Below are 19,393 nucleotides of genomic sequence, written 5' to 3'. Positions count from 1 at the left end.
GGTAAGACAAATATTGGTAAAATATATGAAAAGTCAAAAGAGCGGTCTAAATTTGAGGTTTTTTTTAAAAATCTGCTAGGTTAATCATATAGGAGAATTTTCATAATACAGTGCTGCATAGTCTTTTACTGAATGAACTGTACACAGATGTATTTAAATAAACACATTTGAAAATTGTCCCTTGTTTTGCTGGTTTTAATTTGCTTAACTGAAATAGTTAATACTTTCTGTTTAGGATTAGAAGTTTTACCATACTTTCCCCAAAATTGTTTCACAATTTCTGTTTCGGTGGAAGTAATAGCATGAATATTTTCTATTTGAATTCTGTAGGTAATATATGCCACAGAAGACAGTAATGATTTACCCTGAACGAAGTGAATATTCATGAATTACATTCATTTAGCTATTGATTAATTTGATTTTGTCAAATGCTTTGATCTGGTTCCACAGTAAGTTAAACAGACAAAGGCAATGTGTGCTACCCCATCTAGCCCATCCACTTTAATGCTAAATGCTGCTTTAATTAGCCTGTTGATGTGGCAACCTGTGGACAGAAAGAAGTTAGCAAATGGGGAGCAGAGCAATTAGTTATCAAAGATATAATGGCGAATAGTATTTGACTATTGTAAATGGAATGTAACATGCTATCAAATCCCTTCATGCCCTCGCATCTTCCTACCTATCTGATTTGCTTACCCTCCCACTCCCCCACCTGCTGTCTCCGCTCGGCTGGCTCCAGCCTCCTGTTTGCCCCTCGTCCCCTCCTCTTAACCATTTGTGGCTGTGCCTTCAGCCACTATGCCCCGAAACTCTGGAATTCTCAATTCCTCCATCTTGCCCCACCCCTCCCCACTTTTAAATCCCACCTGAAGACCTTCCTTCATGATTATTCTTACGGTCACTTCCCCCCTCCCTCTCCCCTTGGCTCGGGGAGTGACTCTGCCACTGTCGAGTGCTCCAGGACGCTATCCCATGTGAAGGACCCTATATAAATGCAAGTTGTTGTTAATAAATGCAAATGCATTTAATTCCAGCACCACCATCCAAAATCCATAAACTGCTGTTGAAAATCTGACATTTATTATAAATCATTTTTTAAGAAATTGAACTTGCTTGCAGTTAAGCTTGCAGACATAATTTGTTTTTTTTGGGCCAGCTGGGTAACTGACAAATGCAAAAAACAATCATCATACTTAAGAGTATCTAAACCAGAGTGAGAATTCCACATTTGTATGTCACTTACATGTGTGTGGTGGGTGGAGGAAACTACCATTAGACAGACATTCTATGCTTCTATGGCAAACATTTAGTTGCTAAAAGTTCACTAAATTTATTGGGTGGTGGAAAATATGACAAGAACCACAAACTACAGTTTTTCCAAATGTCAAATTTCTGGATCAAATTTGACCAGACCTACTGCAACCAGTGACTTTGGTTGCAACACAACTGCAGGAAGTTTGTTTCCTCAAAACTAGAGGGATCAAAGGGCTTAAGCAAAGCTCTTACCAGAAGTCTTCCTGTAACAGGAAAAAAAAATCTTTGTTTAGATGTCATGTACACAATTTTGATTGGTGTTGGCAATTGCAAATGAGATGGGAAACTTAAGATTTTGGCATTGACAGGGCAAGGTTTTTGTTTGTATTTTTGTCATCTAGATCATTTTAATTCCTACAGTGATTAGTTGTTACAAAGTAATGTTTATTTGAACAACATGTAGTGCTATCTTCTGTAGTATGTGAGAGGAAGTCTGTTATGAAGACAAATATTTTAGTGGCCTGTGGAATGGATCACATTTTTTCCAAATATTAAAGCTTGATACGTTTGACGGGGGTGGGTGGGAAGAGAAAGGTAAGAATTTAATTATCTTCTGAAAACGTGATTTTAATCATTTTCATTTAGTGTTTTAACTAGCATTTTCTTCTTAATCACTGAAAGGACTAGATGGATTACATTAGGGTTCCTTTTTCAAACAAGTTTAGAAGGTGCCTGATTATGTTTTGTTTACTTTGCTGTTCATCCATTATTACGTTCAGAGGCACAGGAAACTGATGTCTTTACAAGATTGCAGTTACAATCTTGATATAACAGAAGATCTGTAGATTCTTGTCACTTGTTAATGTTTAGGTGAAGAAATTCCTGTACTCAGTGTGTCAGTCGTTTTGTCCATTGATTTTTTTTATATCAAAGCTGGCTTGGTCTGGCTGGCAATGTCTGCATCAAATTTAATGGCTGTGAGTTTCTTCAGGACAACAACAAGAAAAAAAAGTATGGGCACAATTTGGATTAGTGATAACAAATTTGAGTTAAGTTAACCACTAGACTTTACAGAATCGAAAATATTTCTTTGGTGACGATAGGGTTGAGAATGCCATGTTTTTTTTATCATTGCAAAATTGTAACAAATCTGATTCGCTAATGCAAGGTGAAATTTTTATAAGTCGAAATATGCAGCACTAACTAAATTTCTGTTTTTTGAATTATATTGCAAGTTGTAACTACCCTTTAGTTACATAGAGCAAACGCTACATGTATCTCACATATGTATGTAATTTCCCTTCAGGTGCAAACTACAATGAAGTGAATGATGACAGAAGAGAACATTTTGGTGATATATTTGCTTCTATCGACACGTTAGCATTCACCTTTGGTAATGTGTAAGTAATTATTTAGGCTTTTTAACTCGTGTGCAAAAAAGCTTCTAAAATTGTTTGTTTGAGGCCTTTGATCTCTTCAGTTCAGTTTTGAGGAAACCAGCTTCCTACTGTATTGTTCAGCTACATTCAACATTTTAAACTTACTTAGAAAGTCACTTTTTAAACAAAAGAATTTCAATTCTTGAATTTTTCTTATCTTTCAACTATCTGAGTAAACAATCCAAAACATGTACGTTATATTAAATGAGTATATTTTGAGTGAATCAAGTTTAGGCTGTAAAAAGACAATCTTATCTGTGTAGGTGGATGCTGATGATCCCATCACTATTCAAAAAGGGAAGGGAGGGTCTCACGATTTCTGACCAGCAAACCTGCCATATAAATTGCCCACTCAATTCATGGCTGTTTCTGGAATTTTGCTATTTCTCCCTGCTGAAGGGGAAACATTATTAACCTTTTGTATAAAATGTCAGTTATTGATTTATAAATATCTGAATCAAATACATCTGACTTGCAGCATCTCAAACTTCCTTATGGGAGATATGGACAACTCCTCATCCTTGGGAGTCCCACTGACTGGGAGAAGCCGGGTAAGTTCCCAGAAAATCATGTTAGAATATGAAAGTTTGATGCATGAAATCGTTAACTTGCTGAAGCTTGGTAGTTTTTCATTTGTTAAACTATTGTTTTATTCCAGCTATGTAATTGATTTGTTATGAAGAAATATTGATTTTGATTTTATTATTTGCAAGTCTTTTGAAAACCTGTCCTTGGGATCTGGAGGGTCAGTTCAAGAAAGAGATGATCTACGGAGTACAGGTACAATTTATCTATTGAGTACTAAATACTGCCAAATGGGCTTCACATTTTGGTTCCAATTGATTATATTTGTCCTCATTGGCTCAACTTAAACATAGAAATACCCCTTATTCCCTCAAGCTCTAAGATTTCTTTTCACCCTTCAGTAAAATGAGCTTGTTTCATGTGCTTTTCTTTCATGTTCAAGTGGACATTTGTTTACATAAAAGAAAAAAAAGATTCTCGGTAGTCATCCCATGATTAGTCTTCAGCTTTTACAATTATTTTGATTGCCCTTTTAAATCAGTTTTGCTTACATTTGAAAATTTCCTTTTTTTAAAAAAAAAGCTTGCTGGTCCAATGACTGCCATTTTCCTCAATTCCCTTAGGTGCTTTAAAATAATAATAATCTTTGCATTTGATATAGCGCTTTTCACGTCTACTAGACATCTCAAAGCGCTTCACAGAATATGCTGTAAAGTGAATTGACTGAATATTTGTGGGCGAAACGCGGCAGCCAATTGTGCATAGCAGTGTCCTACAAACAGTCGTGGATTAAAAATGACCAATTTTTATTATTGTTTTGGAGGGATTGTTATTAGGCGTGTGGAGTAAGGAAACTTGCCCATGGTTTCGACTTGCGTGGAATTGAACCCAGGTGTCTCGCTTGCAAGGCGAGTGCTCTAACCACTGAGCTACAGGACTCCGCACGCCGCTTTATGGGGGGCTTTCATTTTCTGATTTGATTTCAACAACAACAAGATTCCATTTATAGAGCGCCTTTCACGTCGGGAGGACGTCCCAAGGCTCTGTACAGTTGAGTCAGGACCCGAGCAGGGGGGAAATGGTCAGGATGAGGGGAGGGAGCGAGGAGGGGGTAGAGAGTCGAGAGGGGAGCTGAAGCTCAAAGAGAAAGGTCTTGAGACCGGCCTTGAAGGAGGAAAGGGAGGAGGCGGCGAAGGCACTGGGGGATAGAGTTCCAGAGCCTCGGGGCTGAGAGGCTGAAAGCCCGGCCACCGATGGTAGGGCGGTTGGGGCAGGGGATGTGGAGCAGACCGGAGCCAGAGGAACGGAGGGTACGGGCAGGTAGGTAGGGGGATAGTAGGTCAGAGAGGTAGGAGGGAGCTAGGTGAGGATGAGGATCTTGAATTCGATTCTCTGGGGGATGGGGAGCCAGTGTCCTGTAGCTCAGTGGTTAGAGCACTCGCTTTGCAAGTGAGAGACCTGAGTTCAATTCCAGGCAGAGGGCGAATCCTTGGGCAAGTTTCCTTACTCCACACGCCTAATAATAATCCCTCCACAAAAAAAAACAATAATAATAAATTGGTCATTTTCAATCTACGACTGTTTGTGGGACATTGCTGTGCGCAATTGGCTGCCGCGTTCGCCTACAAATATACAGTCAATTCACTTTACAGTGTGTTCTGTGAAGCGCTTTGGGACGTCCTCCCGACGTGAAAAGCGCTATATCAAATGCAAGGATTATTATTATTATTATTAGAGGTGCGGAGGCGCTGACGCAAGCCAATCAGGAGGGCCTCAGTTTTACGCATGTTGAGCTGAAGAAAGTTATTTCTCGTCCAGGACTCAATGTCAATATTTATTCAGAAAACATCTCCATTTGGCTAATAATTCAAAACAGTCCCTTGCTGACTAGAATCATAAACATGAAAGAGTAGTTGTGATTCTCTTTGTGGGAGAAATGTATACTTTACAATGCCTGGATCTCAACTGCCATGAAACTTTTTTTTTATATACGAGTCCAGGTGAGTAATTGGTAAAAGATGCCTTAGTCTTTGAATGCTTTTGAAAGTGTTTCAACAAAGATGTATGCAAACACCACCTTGCACATCAGAATCTGTCTTAAATTTCTTTGCTCTATTTACATTTGTTCTGATATTTGCAGATCAATATTGTCCTGATGGTCCCAGATTACTAGTACCTATAATCTGATGGGTTCAGGCAATCTAGCCAAATATCAATAAGGATTAAAATGGGCAAAAATGCTCTATCATGCATCTATAAGATAATTTCCTTTTGAGTATATCTATTGTGATGATATTTGATGGACCACCTGAAAATGTTTGATTAGAATTTGAAGTCAACAATTATTGCTGGAAATAATAGCTGATATTGTGTGGTCAATTTGATTGCTATTAAAATGTTTAATATTTTAAATGCAATAAGGCAATATACTTAATATACGTATATTGTGCTTAGATTTTTATGATGGGGGAAGTCCAGTCATTGTATCATTTGGAATGATTTTCCTTTCATCCCCTCCCCCACCATCATTCTGATTTAGTGTCAACTTGCATTAAGATATATTTCCAAGGTCAAAGTGGCTTTTCAGAACAGACATTTTGGATGTCAGCTTGTTGGTGGGACTCGGTCTGTCTGATCCTCATTTCCTTATGTTCGACTTCCTGTTTTCAGGGACTCTTCGAGCAGAAGATCTTGACAACATGTTGTTAAAAATTGATAGTGGAATAGAATCGGCTCTAATTTACACAAAAACCTGGTCAAAATATACCAAAGATGTTCTGGCCTGGTTAGAAAAAAGGCTCAACCTGGGTGAGTTGTACACTATGCTGTCTGATCCTATTTATCAAGATAGATTTAAATATGTCAACTGGATTATGCTGTTGCAGTATCTTTGTTGCTAATGTAATTGTAAAATTCAGTGACTTTTGCATAAATAATTGTTACCTAATTATTAAATGTGATCATTTCCATTTTAATGTTTTAGATATTGCTAAAATGTCAGATAAAATGGTTAATGACATTATTAGTGATTTTTAAAAGTTGCATCGCGTCTCTGTGATGGTTTTTCTGCAATCTTCAACTGAAGTTTTATTTTTTTCAGATGTGGAATATGCAAGAAACTTTTCAAAACTGGCTGAATCTGCTAAAACATCTATCAGCCAACCGGTAAATACCAAAATTGTTTTAATGTTAATCCTTTAAAAACTGGTGCTTATCAAGTTACTCACTTCTAATGTTTTGTTGCCGTTAAATTATTTTACACTGTAGTTTCTTTTCTGGTAGATTAATTCTAATTTATCATTGTAGAAAGTTTACAATTGCACTGCCTGCTTTTTGTCACTCTAAAAAAAATCCCAACGAAAATAAGTCTACTTGTTAAACAGAATTTGAAATGACTGTTTTTACAGTAGGAATGAGAAACTATTCAGTTCATACATGTACCAGCTTGACTCACTCTGCATTGGGATTGCAGCAAAGGGATAAACATGAATATCATGCTGTCTTGTTTTATATTGTTCTTAGTCACTGCTATAAAAGCTACAAACAATATTATTTAAAGCACTGTAATTTTGAAATTTTACTATAAAAATATGAATTTTTTTTAACAAGTCAATATTTTTACTAGGAACATATGCCATTTCAATCAGTTTACATCTCTGCCTTTGAATATGATGTTGAATATAGTCAGCTTCTGCTTCAAACAGGAGCAGCACTCCAAACAAACAAATTTATTCAGGTGAGACAATTTATCAGAAATATGATCATGTATTTTATACTCACAGTCAGTTTTATTTTGTTTGGCCTTACTATTTTCTTTAACTTTTATATAGCTCTTGTTTGCAGTTAGTAGTGGTCAAGGAGCAATGGTTTGCTTGATCTTTTTTCAGTTTAATATAATTTACTAATTTATTTTCAAGGTCAAAGAGACATTGTGCACTGTAGTTTTTGAAATGTAGGGTTTGATCAATAGTAAATTATAGGTACAAAGTTATCTTTCAGAATTTTGCGAGCAGAGTAACACCCTTGCTCTATCTGGCATTTGAATTAATCATTTTATTCTGCAAAATGTCTTAATTTCTGGAGGATGAATTGAGTCCATAATATTAAGCTGTTGTATGAAAATGAAATTCTGGTTATGTTTTTGCAGCCTCTTTTGTTGCGAAGAAACGAACTGGACAAACAACGTAAAGAAATCAAAGAACAGTGGCAACGAGAGCAAAGAAAAATGGTACTATGCTCTATAGTTAATAACCATCCCTATAACTACTGACCTCTTTAGCTTCACATCTACTATTTGCTGTATTGTAATAATACTTGCATTTGATGTAAAGTCTTGTTACATTCAAGTGTCTCAAAGTGCTTCATGCAGTGAGTTACAATGAAATGTCTGTTATCTCAGTAAACTTGGTAGCTAATCTGCACCAATAATGGCTGGAAATTGATTTAAAGTGAATTTCCAATTAGTCTGTCTTTGATGAATTTGCATGATGGAGAAAGATTGGCCAGAACATCAGAAAACTCCCTGCTCTTTGAAATATTGCTAATGGTTCTTTGCATTTACCCAATAAGCATCTATTAGAACAGGCAAATAGGCCCTCAGTAATGCACTGTAAAATTAGCCTTGATTGAGCTCAGGTTCTGGTAAGATTGTGCCCACATCCTTTTGACTCAATGATGAAATTGCAATAAGCTGACACTGCTTATTGAAAAAGATGAAATCTTAAAAATATTGCCATCTTATGTAATTTGCAGCAAGAAGCAGACTCAACCCTTAAAAAAGCAAGACTATTACACGTTCAGCGACGAGAAGAATATGAGAAGGCAAAATCTTCCACAATCCGAGCAGAAGAAGATTTGACCTTAAATGGTGGACAAGTTGGAAATTATAACCGGCAAATTGAAAAAAAGAAAAAACTGGAAGAAGAAGCTTTACAAAAAGTAATTAAAAAAAAAACTTCGGAAAATTCTGAGAATATCTTTACAATAGTCATACTTTTTTCTGTTATTTAAAGAATGTTGTATATGATTACATTGAAAGTCAGACTGTAGATAAAATGTTGTATTGTGTATGCCTAAAAATCCTTTATGCTGAATAAACCTCTTCAGCTACAGTTAGTAGTTACTGTACTAACTACCTCTTCATGTGATTAGCACAGTAACTACTAACTGTATTGTTTTTAGGAGTAAAATCTTTATTTCAAAATTTCTACCATGTCTGAATGTTTCCTGAGCCTTTAGCAAACTTAAACTGAAGACTTGATGCATAAATCCCTATTTTAAATTCATTCAGCGCATTACTATTTCTGTTGGTGCAGTAGTTAGTACAGGTTTGTTTGCTGTCAATCGATTATTAGGTCAATAGTGACAATTGTATGGTAAATTTGTAGAATTATAATTCTGCTTTTCTAGACATAAATTGTTTGTGTTGCAGGCTGATGAAGCTGGAGAGCATTACAAAACGTGCATATCTGATGCCAATGAAAAACGAAGCGAGTTGGAGGAAGTCAAAAGTGACATACTGACACAACTACGTGAACTAGTCTATCAATGTGATCTCACTTTGAAATCAGTAAGCATATTACATGGGTCTTATATTACATAATCCAGAACTCTGCAGCCCGTGTCCTCTCACGCACCAAACTCTGTGACCCCACCTCCCCCACTCTCGCCCGACTCCACTGGCTCCCTATCCTTCAGAGGGTCCAGTTCAAGATCCTGGTCCTCACATGCAAAGCCCTCCATGGCCTCGCCCCACCCTACCTCTGCGACCTTCTAACCCCCTACCAACCCGCCGGTTCCCTCCGCTCAGCCGGCTCTGTCCTGCTCCATGTCCCTCGACCCACCCGCCCCACCATTGGCGGGAGAGCCTTCAGCCACTCTGCCCCAACCTCTGGAATTCCAACCCCAGTCACTCTGCCGCCCCCCCCTGCTTAGCCTCCTTTAAGTCCTGCCTCAAGACCCTCTTCTTTGACCATGCCATCGTCCACTCCCCTCCCTCCCACCCCCCCCCACCCCAGCTCGGGTCTGAAATGCTGTACTCTGTCCAGCGCCTTGGGACGTCCTCCCGATGTGAAAGGCACTATACAAATGTAATCTTGTTATTGTCTTCTGCCAAATTTATAGCTTAGATAAAGATATTAAGAGTTTTAGCTTTGTGAGTAGAACTTGATAAACATAAAATATTTGAAATTGTATTTGATTAGACTGAAATGACATTTTAAATTTCAAATTTAAAATGTCAACAAATTCAATTTTTCAGGTGACTGTCAACTTGTTCCAAATGCAGCATGCCAAAGTGGTATCCCTTCCTGTTAACTATCAATCTCTTTGTGAAAATACCAAGTTGTATGAACCAGGGCAACAGTATTCCGAATTTGTCAAGAGCCTACCAAAAGAGGAAGTTCCTATGGGACAATACTTATTTGAGTCTTCTGTTCCATCAGCTGGAGGGTAAGTGTTGGGTGATGGTCCTTAATTATGCAATGGGAACTTGCTTAGAGTAAACCAAGGCATATGTTGGTCTTCTATGGCGAACCAAAAAAAACTGTAGAGAACACCTTTTATATTGTGAATTTGCAAATTGCAAGTTGGTTTGCATAGCTGAGGAGAGGCAAGAGATGTCAAGCAAAAAAAGCCAAAAATTTAAAACATGTCGTCAGGGTTATTCCCATGCTCATCCTCATAATCTTTTATTATGGGTAGTATTGACAGAAACCTACGATTAAGTTGTAGCTGAATGGTTCATACTGTGGGAATTTCTCCCCCCTCTTTACTGGCTGAAGACTCTTTTAAAGTTGCTTTCTCTCCTTTTGTAGGCTTACTAAAAGAACAACAAGTAGTACCCATTCATCACAAGGAAACTTGTCACAAACTTCAGGCACATCAGGAGATCTTAATTTTCAACCGACTGATGTTGATGGCCTCTTTCATGTTAGGCAGGACAATATCAAAGAGAAGCGGTCAAATAGCAGCAATGATATACAAGGTAATTAAAGAGAATGTTTATCCTATTGCTAACTTGTTTTATCAATTTAATCAATTTTTCACCATTTTGGACTATTCAGTATAGAGTCCAGAAATGAAACAAATTCAAATCATTTTACAGCTGCACACTTTTAATACAATGTTTAACAAAAATGTTGCCATCGTATACATAGTGACTGCTAATGTATCTTGCACAATTAAATTTAGACACATAACTGGCTTGTTGCAAGATTTTTAGCCCAGAATCCTATATTTTTTTGTTGTGTAAATTATCTACTAAGACCAGAAATCGTTTTCCTTGAAGATGCATTGCTTTATTTTTATTGTGCCTGTACATGTGGGTACACCACTACCCTTTCCTGGCAGGTTCTGTTTGGAAGTCCCAACTAGGACCATCTGTTTGTAGTTGCTCTTTGTTAATTGCTTTAACACCATCTGTTAACAGAATTTCTCAATCTGTTAATTGGACCATCAACTAACTCTGATCTATGTAATCAGCTTCATCTGCTTCCTAAAGTGTTTTTCTTCCTAACCTGGATTTGCTTGCCTTTCATTAGCCACACGTTTCGCCCACAAAACACAGTCAATTGAATTTACTGTGTATATCCTGTGAAGCGCTTTGAGATGTCTTGATGGCATAAAAGGACACATTATCAAATGCAAGGCTTATTATGCTCTATTGGAGTTACGATAAATTCTGATAAATGATAATGGTCGTGTTAACCCATCTCTGTGCACTGCTATCCTATTGCATTGAACATTAATATCCCAATGCCGTGTGGGCAATAGTTTGAAATCTGTGTTTGTGTTGTTTAGATAACCTTGTATGAGATGGCCTGTTGTGCTCAAGTGATGACATGACCAGTTGTATCATTAGTTGAGTGTCATGACAAACTATTTTCTGTGGCTTTTGCAGTACTTCGGGGTCAGGGCCCATTTAGAGCTTGGCCCATGGGTATCCAGGGGAGTGGCATGTGCAGTGATTCAGAAAGTGCCGGTGGAAGTAGTGAATCACGCTCCATGGATTCTCCCTCTGCCAGCCCAGGTACAAAACCAAAAACATTTATTGTATTTATAAGATGATTAAATAATCCTTTAGGTGAAAAACCTTAGTGCACTAGGATTTTCTGAGTGGCATATGCCCTTCTGGTTGTCTAATATATGGCACATTGCTATGAAAAGAGAATTTTACATATACTCTTTCAAATTGTATGGAAACCTGGAAATAAGGTGTGCATTTTTGTATAACCAAAAATCAGCTGTCTATGTTGTAAGTATAATTAATGTGTGGGTTTTCTGACCGTGACAGGTGATTTTAAACGAAGGTTGCCCCGAACTCCCTCAACAGGCACAATGTCTTCTGCAGATGACTTGGATGAAAGAGAGCCACCCTCACCCTCAGACCCTGGTGTGTATTTAGTTCACCACATTTACAAATTATTTTCTGTTTCATTGTCCAACGAAGCCAACTTTCCCTCTTTAACCGTGCTTTTCCCCACCCTCTGTAGCCCCCCTCACCGGCTCAGATGCCAAGCATTAGCACAGGAATTCAGAATATGTCATCAATTTTCGATAAATTCCTTATCTATATAATTTAGGAACAGTGTATTTTGATGGTGGTTAATATTTTAGTGAAAAAGATCAAGAAAATCCGATTCACTTCATTGTGCTTTAGTCTCCTTGAAAGAACAATTTGCATCAAAATGTAATAATTTGCAAAAACCGTACAGCATTTACATTGTGTTCCATTTATTTGTACCGTAGGCCTAAATGACATTGTAGCAGAGATGCCAAATTCTCCAGGGCCTTTTCGTAATACTCTCATGTCCAAGGCAGCACAAACACACAAGCTGCGAAAGTTACGGGCACCATCAAAGTGTAGAGAATGTGACAGCCTTGTTGTATTCCATGGAGCTGAGTGTGAAGAGGTAAGTTCTTTTATGATGTAGGAATAGTTAATTCCTTAACCAACACTTCAAAGTTCTATATTAGATAGGGGAAGGGATTCATTACCTGTAACTTGAAATTTTTATTTTATCACATTCATTTACTCAGTTCATAAACAATAATTTGATTTCTTGCAATGAATTGCAAGATTGTGTAATGCAATTATAATGTTATATCTGTTTGAGTGCTTTACAAATCTTATCCTAATCTGGAGATATGGTCTTTTAACTTATTCCTTAGTGCAGATAAACATTTTGCTGTTGTGAGGTTTGCAGAAAAGTTTATTTTTCATCATGTCTAATACTTCAAATGAAGCCAAATGACTTTACCAAAAGCCGTGACGCTTCTTTTCTCATTTCTGTTCCTCAGTCCCTCAGCCTTGCCTCCTCATTCCCTGTCTTCAGTTCACACTTGAAGACCTTCCTCCTCGTCCGTGCCTACAGTCACCTTCTGTAGTTCGGGGTCAATCTCTTGCCACAGTTAAGAGTTCCAAGACTCTATCCCTTGTTGTTGCTTTCTCAGTGTATGAAATACTATGAGCCAATCCGACACCTCAGCACTTCCACATGTGAATCTGCACTATAAGCTAAATGTATTCTTTCAGTTTACACTGAATATGCATAATATTCAATGTAGTGACAAAATGTTTAAATTGGATGGCCCTTTTTGTCTCTTTCATCATGATTTCATTATCCTTCACTTACTACTTGGTGTTGGCCCATCCCCAATCATAGAATTATACAGCACAGAAGGAGGCCATTTGGTCCATCATGTGTGTGCTGGCTCTTTGAAAAGAGCTATCCAAATCAATCCCACTCCCCTGCTCTCTCCCCGAAGCCCTGCAAACTTGTCCTCCCCAAATAATTATCTACTTCTTTCTTAAAATGGGAGGAAATTATGAAGACAATTGTCTTTGAGTAATGTTCTAAGGCAGTGTTCTGAAGGAAAACAGTTAGATTCATAATAGTAAACTTGTCAAGATTTGAAGTGAACTAATGTTGTGACAACTGATTCCAATTTACAGTGTACATTAGCTTGCCACAAAAAGTGTCTCGAGACTCTGGCTATTCAATGTGGCCATAAGAAACTCCTAGGTCGACTACACTTGTTTGGGGTAGATTTTACTCAAACTGCAAAAAATTCTTCTGATGGAATTCCTTTCATTATTAAAAAATGCACTTCCGAGATTGAAAGCCGAGCCCTGAACATAAAGGTAAATTTATAACTCATTATGCAGAAGACAGTTAAAAATATATATTTTTTAATTTGTTGCAAACCTTATACTATTAAACTGAAATGTGAAATAGATCTTGTATTTGTTTAATTCAAAAATTGAATGCCTTTGTAATTCCTGTTTTTCCGCCCAAATGTAGAGTACCATTAATCTGTTAAAACTGTTATGTGTGACACAAGTCAGATGCTCTTTATCTTGAGATCATACATAATGAATGATATAATCAATATGCTTTACGTTTCAAGAATAAAACGTAAAGCATATTGATTATACATTGAATGAAATCTTGTTTTACCATTTGGAAGCCAAGTGGTAATTGGTTAAAATCTCTTTCTGCAACAGTAGAATTTATAGTGCAATTACCAAATCACATTTTTGAAACAAATCCAGTAAAAGTCTGAACTCACCTATTGCTAAGCAGTTTAATGTTCACAAATAAGGACAGTGTCCAAATAATATTTTTACAGCAAAGTATTCTGGTACTTAATGTACTGCTGTACTAAGAGTAGTTGTCTTTTACCAGAAAAATAACAAATCTCTTAAATTTTTTCAGGGTATTTATCGTGTGAATGGAGCAAAATCAAGAGTTGAAAAGTTGTGCCAGGCTTTTGAAAATGGGAAGGATTTAGTAGAACTTTCTGATTTATATGCTCATGATATCAGCAATGTACTCAAACTATATCTCCGCCAGGTAAGTGCACGATTCCCTGAAACGTAAATTAATATTTGATCTTTATTACTGAAATGTAATTTTTTTTGTCTGTCCTCTCCTGACAGCTGCCGGAACCATTGATTTCATTCCGCCTTTACAATGAATTCATTGGCTTGGCCAAGGAAAGCCACAATATTAGTGATGAAGATAATGGGAAACTGAACAGTCCAAATTCAGAGAAAAGGTGGTTAACTAACGTAGTTAGAATTGTTTTCAGAGTGAAAGATCTACTTCGACAACTGCCACGGATCAACTACAAGACTCTGCAATACCTCATAGATCATCTTCACAAGTGAGTGAGAAAACAAATGTATATAATATAGCATTCCTGATTACACTGTTCAATATGGTACAAATTAGTTGATCTTGATCTGTTGATTCTGTCTTGTCATGCAGTCTGATTGCTCAGTGCAATAAACCTCCCATCTTTGGTTTTTCCAGATGGTTTATATGGTACTTCAGGACACATGAATTGTTAGGGATAGGGCTACTCTTTAGCCTCACTCTAATTTCATCTAATGCAAGTTGTAAAGATAGAGGACTAGCACCTCTCTTATTGTTCTCTGCTAATATGCTTTAATAGCCAAATGAGCAATAGAGAAGTTGCCTCAGTGGATTAATACTTACTATCGAACTTAAATACTTTCCGACTCATGTTTTAACACTGCTTTTAGAATTTTAAAATTAATTTTGAGGTAATATTGTCATAATGTTGCTTTTCAGTATAATACTACTTTACTGCGATCATATTGTTTTTAAAAACTGAGAAGATATTTTGTCCTTCCGCTTTCCTCCCCCCCCCTCCCCCTCCAAAAAAGCAAATTGGGTAAGGTGTTTGTTTTTTTCTTGACAGGGTGGCAGAGCAAGCTGAAGAGAATAAAATGTCAGCTAGCAACCTCGGGATTATTTTTGGGCCCACTCTTCTTCGACCAAGACAGACCGATGCTACTGTGTCATTGTCTTCTCTTGTTGATTATCCATATCAGGCTCAAACAGTGGAGCTTCTCATAACCTACTATGATAAAATATTTCTTTCTTCATCAACTCCATCATCTCCTTTACAAAAGGGATATCCATCAGTTGATGAGAAAGACAAAAATATGGCCGAAGAAGGGTTATCTGAAAATGAAAGACTACAATCAACTAGCAAAGTAGTAAGTGCTAAAACTTGTCATAAAAAAGGTGGTACTTGTGATACAATTTATTGTCTTTTCCATCTATAATGCTGTGAGCTATGTAAAAGTAATACATTTTCAGGAATTCATCTAAAAAATCCTAAAAGCATTGCGACCCAAGAAAAGCTGAATTTGATTTATTGAAAAGTGGGAGGTGATTTTATGTTGTTCCCCTTTAAATTACTTGTCCTTTATAAACTAAAAATCATTCTTTATTGTGCATATGTTAATCTTAATACACCATAACATGATGTAAAATGTAAATCACCATAACAGGTGATTTTACTAGGTTATTATTGGATAGAAAAATGAAGTGTATGTATTTAGAAAAANGTGAAGACATTTTCATCTTGTATATTGAGATGTAATCACATTTCTGAATTACCTTATTCTTCAACATTGGCAGAGCTTTGGGTTGGCTGGAAGTGAGTGTGATTCTCCAGAAATGGCATCTTCCAGTGAGACCTTCGATGTGGTAAAAGGTCTCAAATGGAATGCAAAAGATGGTGCATCAGGTTGGTAAATATTATGTTTCAAAATAGTGATATTTGTTGTCACTATCAAAAGCCAACATGGTCTTAAATTACGTTTTCTTGTTCGTTGGCAATGTTAAACGGTTTCACAATGTGAAACTACTGATGGCTTAATACTGGGTTTTCAGTAAGATTCATTAAGTTACAATAATTTGATAGTTTCTTTAACATCAGCTTTTCTGTATGATAAACTAATTCCTGTTCTATAAAATTTCAGGTCCAGTGATCACACAGATTTCAGAGAAACCTGTTGGACTGTTGAACTTACAAAGTGCACAAATTTCAGAAGCACAGAAGTCAAACAAGTCATCGCTAATTAACAAAACTAGTAAATCGCATGTTAAAGTCAACATGCGGCCTCCCAGGACAAAGCCATTTATGCCTCGGCCTACAAGCTTACCAGTTTCTGAATCTGTGATTTCTTACTCAAATGACAAAAATTCAAAAGGGCTGTGTAACATAGACAGCATTGAAAGGAGTCCTATTATTGAGGAAGCCTCTGAGTTGAAAAGTCATACCAACAATACAAGCACGTGTAGGCATTCATATTATGATACTCAGTCGATGCGTAGGACTTGGGATAAACAGTATAAATGTTATGACATAACTCAAAAGACAGCTATGATTGTGGCAAATGTTCCTCCAGAAAAAAAAACCAGTGACCTTTCTTTTTCACCACCTTTAGCCTATACTTCTGGCAATGCCTTTGCAAGCAGTTTGCATCCTAATAAGCTACATACAGTGCCTGGTAGGCCTGTAAGGACCACAAAGATTGATGGGAACGTATCTGAGACTGTTTTTGCATTCCGTGCTCCAAGAACCTTGCAGCCTCCACCTGGCACTTTTTACATACCTCCTACCATCAAGCAGAGTGTAGACTCTTTGTCTAAAACTCTAACAAAATTAGACAGTAGTTTTACGTCTGTGCAGGGTAATACTGGGACAGTAATTCCTGTAAAGGAAAATGAAAAGTGCAGCAACGTAGATAAGGAAATCGAGACTGCACAAAATACAGCACAAGAAGAGGTTGAAGTAGAGCATAAGCCAGCATTTCAAAGACTGCGATCAAAACGAATTCCACCAGAATATGAACACCGAGAGGCACATTTTGTGTAGCAGCAAATTACCTGAACGTTAGAGAAGTGTAACTGACTGTTTTAGTATCCCAAGTTTCTGTTTTAATACAATTATAAAGTTTTATTTTTCTATGAGGAAAGAGCGCCATAACAAATACAATTTGAAATACAAGAAGTAGAACAGTGTCTGCATATTTACACAGTAAAGGTGCAGCTTGAAGTAAATTAGTTCAAATATCTCAAGAGCAGACACATGGGTATTTTTGATTTATTTTATATTTTAGAAGCCATCAGAGTTTATTAGCAAAAGACGGAGGGTTGGATTAGAACTCTGGTACAATTTTATATTAATTTCCCATAACTTGCTTTTATGTCCTGATGTAATGGACACATTTTGAGAATTTTTTACTTTGTAGGTTGGGATAATTGCATTATCTCAAGGCTTTGTGGCTATAGTTTTTTTAAACACTTCTTAGAAATAAAGCTTTAGTGGGGAAAAAATATATTGGCTTTACACCCTCAATTGCCATTCTTAGTTGTGCAATCAAAGCTTGCTGTATCAGTCTTTTCAAACATGCACAAATGCTACAAGGCATGCTGTTGCCCAAAACCATGGAAATTATTCCTATTAATGTTGTTTTGTCACATGTTTTCAAGCCAAGATGAATTTTTAAAGGTTGTACCTTGTAGCCTTTATTTGTTACTTTTGTATTATGGTCAGTGACCAAAATGATGCACACTTTAAGGTTTCTGTCTCTTAAAATGTGAATTAGAAATTCATTGCCTTTAATTTGTGCATATGTTGATTATTTATGTTTTGTTACATGTATACGTTTCTTACATAATTTTGTACACAAGATACACTAAGATATGTTAAAGCAAATATATTAATTCTTATACATCAATTATAATGCGTTCAAAGAAACTTCTTAACTTTTGGAAAGCGTTCTTATGTAATTTATTAAAGTTTAGGTTTATATTTGTTTGTATGTGTATATGTAAAATATATATATATTGGTATTCCATACAAGTTAATGATTACTATCCAAATATGAATAATTATGTACTCTTTCATGTTGTGTTTTTGTACTAGTAATTCTTTTCAGTGAATTACTTCATCCTTGGGGAATTTCCTGACAGGTATAAATGAACAGTGAGCGACATCAGTATTTGTTATAACTATATTAAAAATATTTGTAGGTTTGGCCATTTACATCTGTGTTGTACATTTATAGGAAGTTTCACCAATGCCACTGTTTTATTTTTTTTCTTTTGTAATTAAGATCCACTGTTTAATTTATGAAGGTCTTGAATGAAAGAATAGTAAGAACATGCTTTGGTTGACATTGTTTATTCTTTGTAGTTTTACAGTGAGGGTAAACTGTATAATATTTTGTTTGTATTTAGGAAGTTTATTTGGAGATGCAAAATGTCACTAATACTGACTGTTTAAGATCTAGTTGTCCTGTATCCTACTGTTATCCTATTGTACCCAACTGTTATCTTACAGAATTGCCAAACTGGTTATTTTGAACCGTAGCCTTTTTGTATGGCACTAAATTGTAATAAATATTGTACATTTTATTCCTTGAAAAATTTGTAATTCTATAACAGTTGAGAGAGAGCAATACTTTCAGTTCCCACTTTAACTTTATTTCCACATTGCACTTGCATCACTTATATAAGGGCATGAAAAGTCCCAAAAGTTTTAAAAGAAAAATAAACCAGACTATATATTGAATGTGCTTTGATTTGCACATTCCATAAGCAGTCAAGTTATTGCTCTGTAAATCATTGCCAGCTTTTTGGATTAATTTCTTTTTTTTGCAGTTTTTCATACAAAAATTGGTACAAATGCAAGTCTGAAAATATAAAAAATATATTGAAAAGTAATCTGAACTGTATATGAGCACTAACATTTTAAAAAGTGCTATCCTATCTCAACACAAACAATCTAGTTAGGAGATTAATATTTTACTTTTCAGGAATGCACATTATATCTTAAAATACATCATAACAATCTGCCCTCAAATATAATTTAATGCTGCCTCAGATTTTAGTTGGTTGTGATTTGTTCAATCTTATAGTGGACAGGTCAATTTCCAATTTAGGATTTTGACAATTTTAGATTGTTTTTCTGATTGTTAACCTCTTGCACCAGTTCTAAGATTAATATGTGAATAAGTTGATAACTGATCTACATCAGGTGAGCTAGTCAGCTAATGATTTTTTGACAATTCATTCAACTGTAATGCACAAATATATTGGTAACATCCCAGAAAAGATTCAGCATTTGTATTACGGCTGATTCTTAATGCATTCTATCAGATCCACAGGGCCTACTTTGATCAGTTTCAATCCAGTTGACTTACTTTCAATCAGATGAGAAAGGTTCAGTATCTGGGTTGCTAGTAGATTCCCAAATTGGGATTTTGTATTTACTTGATTAAATCAACAAGTCAATATGGTATTACTGTGGAAGATTGATTCTGATTATTTGCCTCTTCATCTGAC

The 19,393-nt window shown here is 36.3% G+C and overlaps 1 protein-coding gene across 2 annotated transcripts in view; it reads left to right on the top strand.

Annotated features, from left to right (window-relative positions):
• LOC103174646 (rho GTPase-activating protein 29) overlaps positions 1-18,463 on the top strand; it is a 29,012-nt gene extending 10,549 nt beyond the window's left edge. For both annotated transcript variants that reach the window (XM_007887126.2, XM_007887127.2), the window contains exons 4-23: positions 2,561-2,654; positions 3,172-3,244; positions 3,407-3,473; positions 5,889-6,026; positions 6,319-6,383; positions 6,844-6,954; positions 7,366-7,446; positions 7,971-8,156; positions 8,650-8,787; positions 9,478-9,668; positions 10,034-10,203; positions 11,119-11,247; positions 11,512-11,610; positions 11,967-12,130; positions 13,174-13,362; positions 13,937-14,074; positions 14,161-14,387; positions 14,949-15,249; positions 15,677-15,785; positions 16,021-18,463. In XM_007887126.2, coding sequence (XP_007885317.2) covers positions 2,561-2,654; positions 3,172-3,244; positions 3,407-3,473; positions 5,889-6,026; positions 6,319-6,383; positions 6,844-6,954; positions 7,366-7,446; positions 7,971-8,156; positions 8,650-8,787; positions 9,478-9,668; positions 10,034-10,203; positions 11,119-11,247; positions 11,512-11,610; positions 11,967-12,130; positions 13,174-13,362; positions 13,937-14,074; positions 14,161-14,387; positions 14,949-15,249; positions 15,677-15,785; positions 16,021-16,919 — 3,569 coding nt within the window. In that variant the 3' untranslated portion in view covers positions 16,920-18,463. The remainder of the gene's footprint in view (positions 1-2,560; positions 2,655-3,171; positions 3,245-3,406; positions 3,474-5,888; positions 6,027-6,318; positions 6,384-6,843; positions 6,955-7,365; positions 7,447-7,970; positions 8,157-8,649; positions 8,788-9,477; positions 9,669-10,033; positions 10,204-11,118; positions 11,248-11,511; positions 11,611-11,966; positions 12,131-13,173; positions 13,363-13,936; positions 14,075-14,160; positions 14,388-14,948; positions 15,250-15,676; positions 15,786-16,020) is intronic.
• The last annotated feature ends 930 nt before the right edge of the window (positions 18,464-19,393 follow it).

This window comes from Callorhinchus milii, unplaced genomic scaffold, assembly GCF_018977255.1.
Source record: "Callorhinchus milii isolate IMCB2004 unplaced genomic scaffold, IMCB_Cmil_1.0 Scaffold5, whole genome shotgun sequence".
NCBI classification, from domain to species: domain Eukaryota; kingdom Metazoa; phylum Chordata; class Chondrichthyes; order Chimaeriformes; family Callorhinchidae; genus Callorhinchus; species Callorhinchus milii.
Note: the sequence above shows the minus strand (reverse complement) of the source record. Positions and strands in the feature narration are given on the sequence as shown.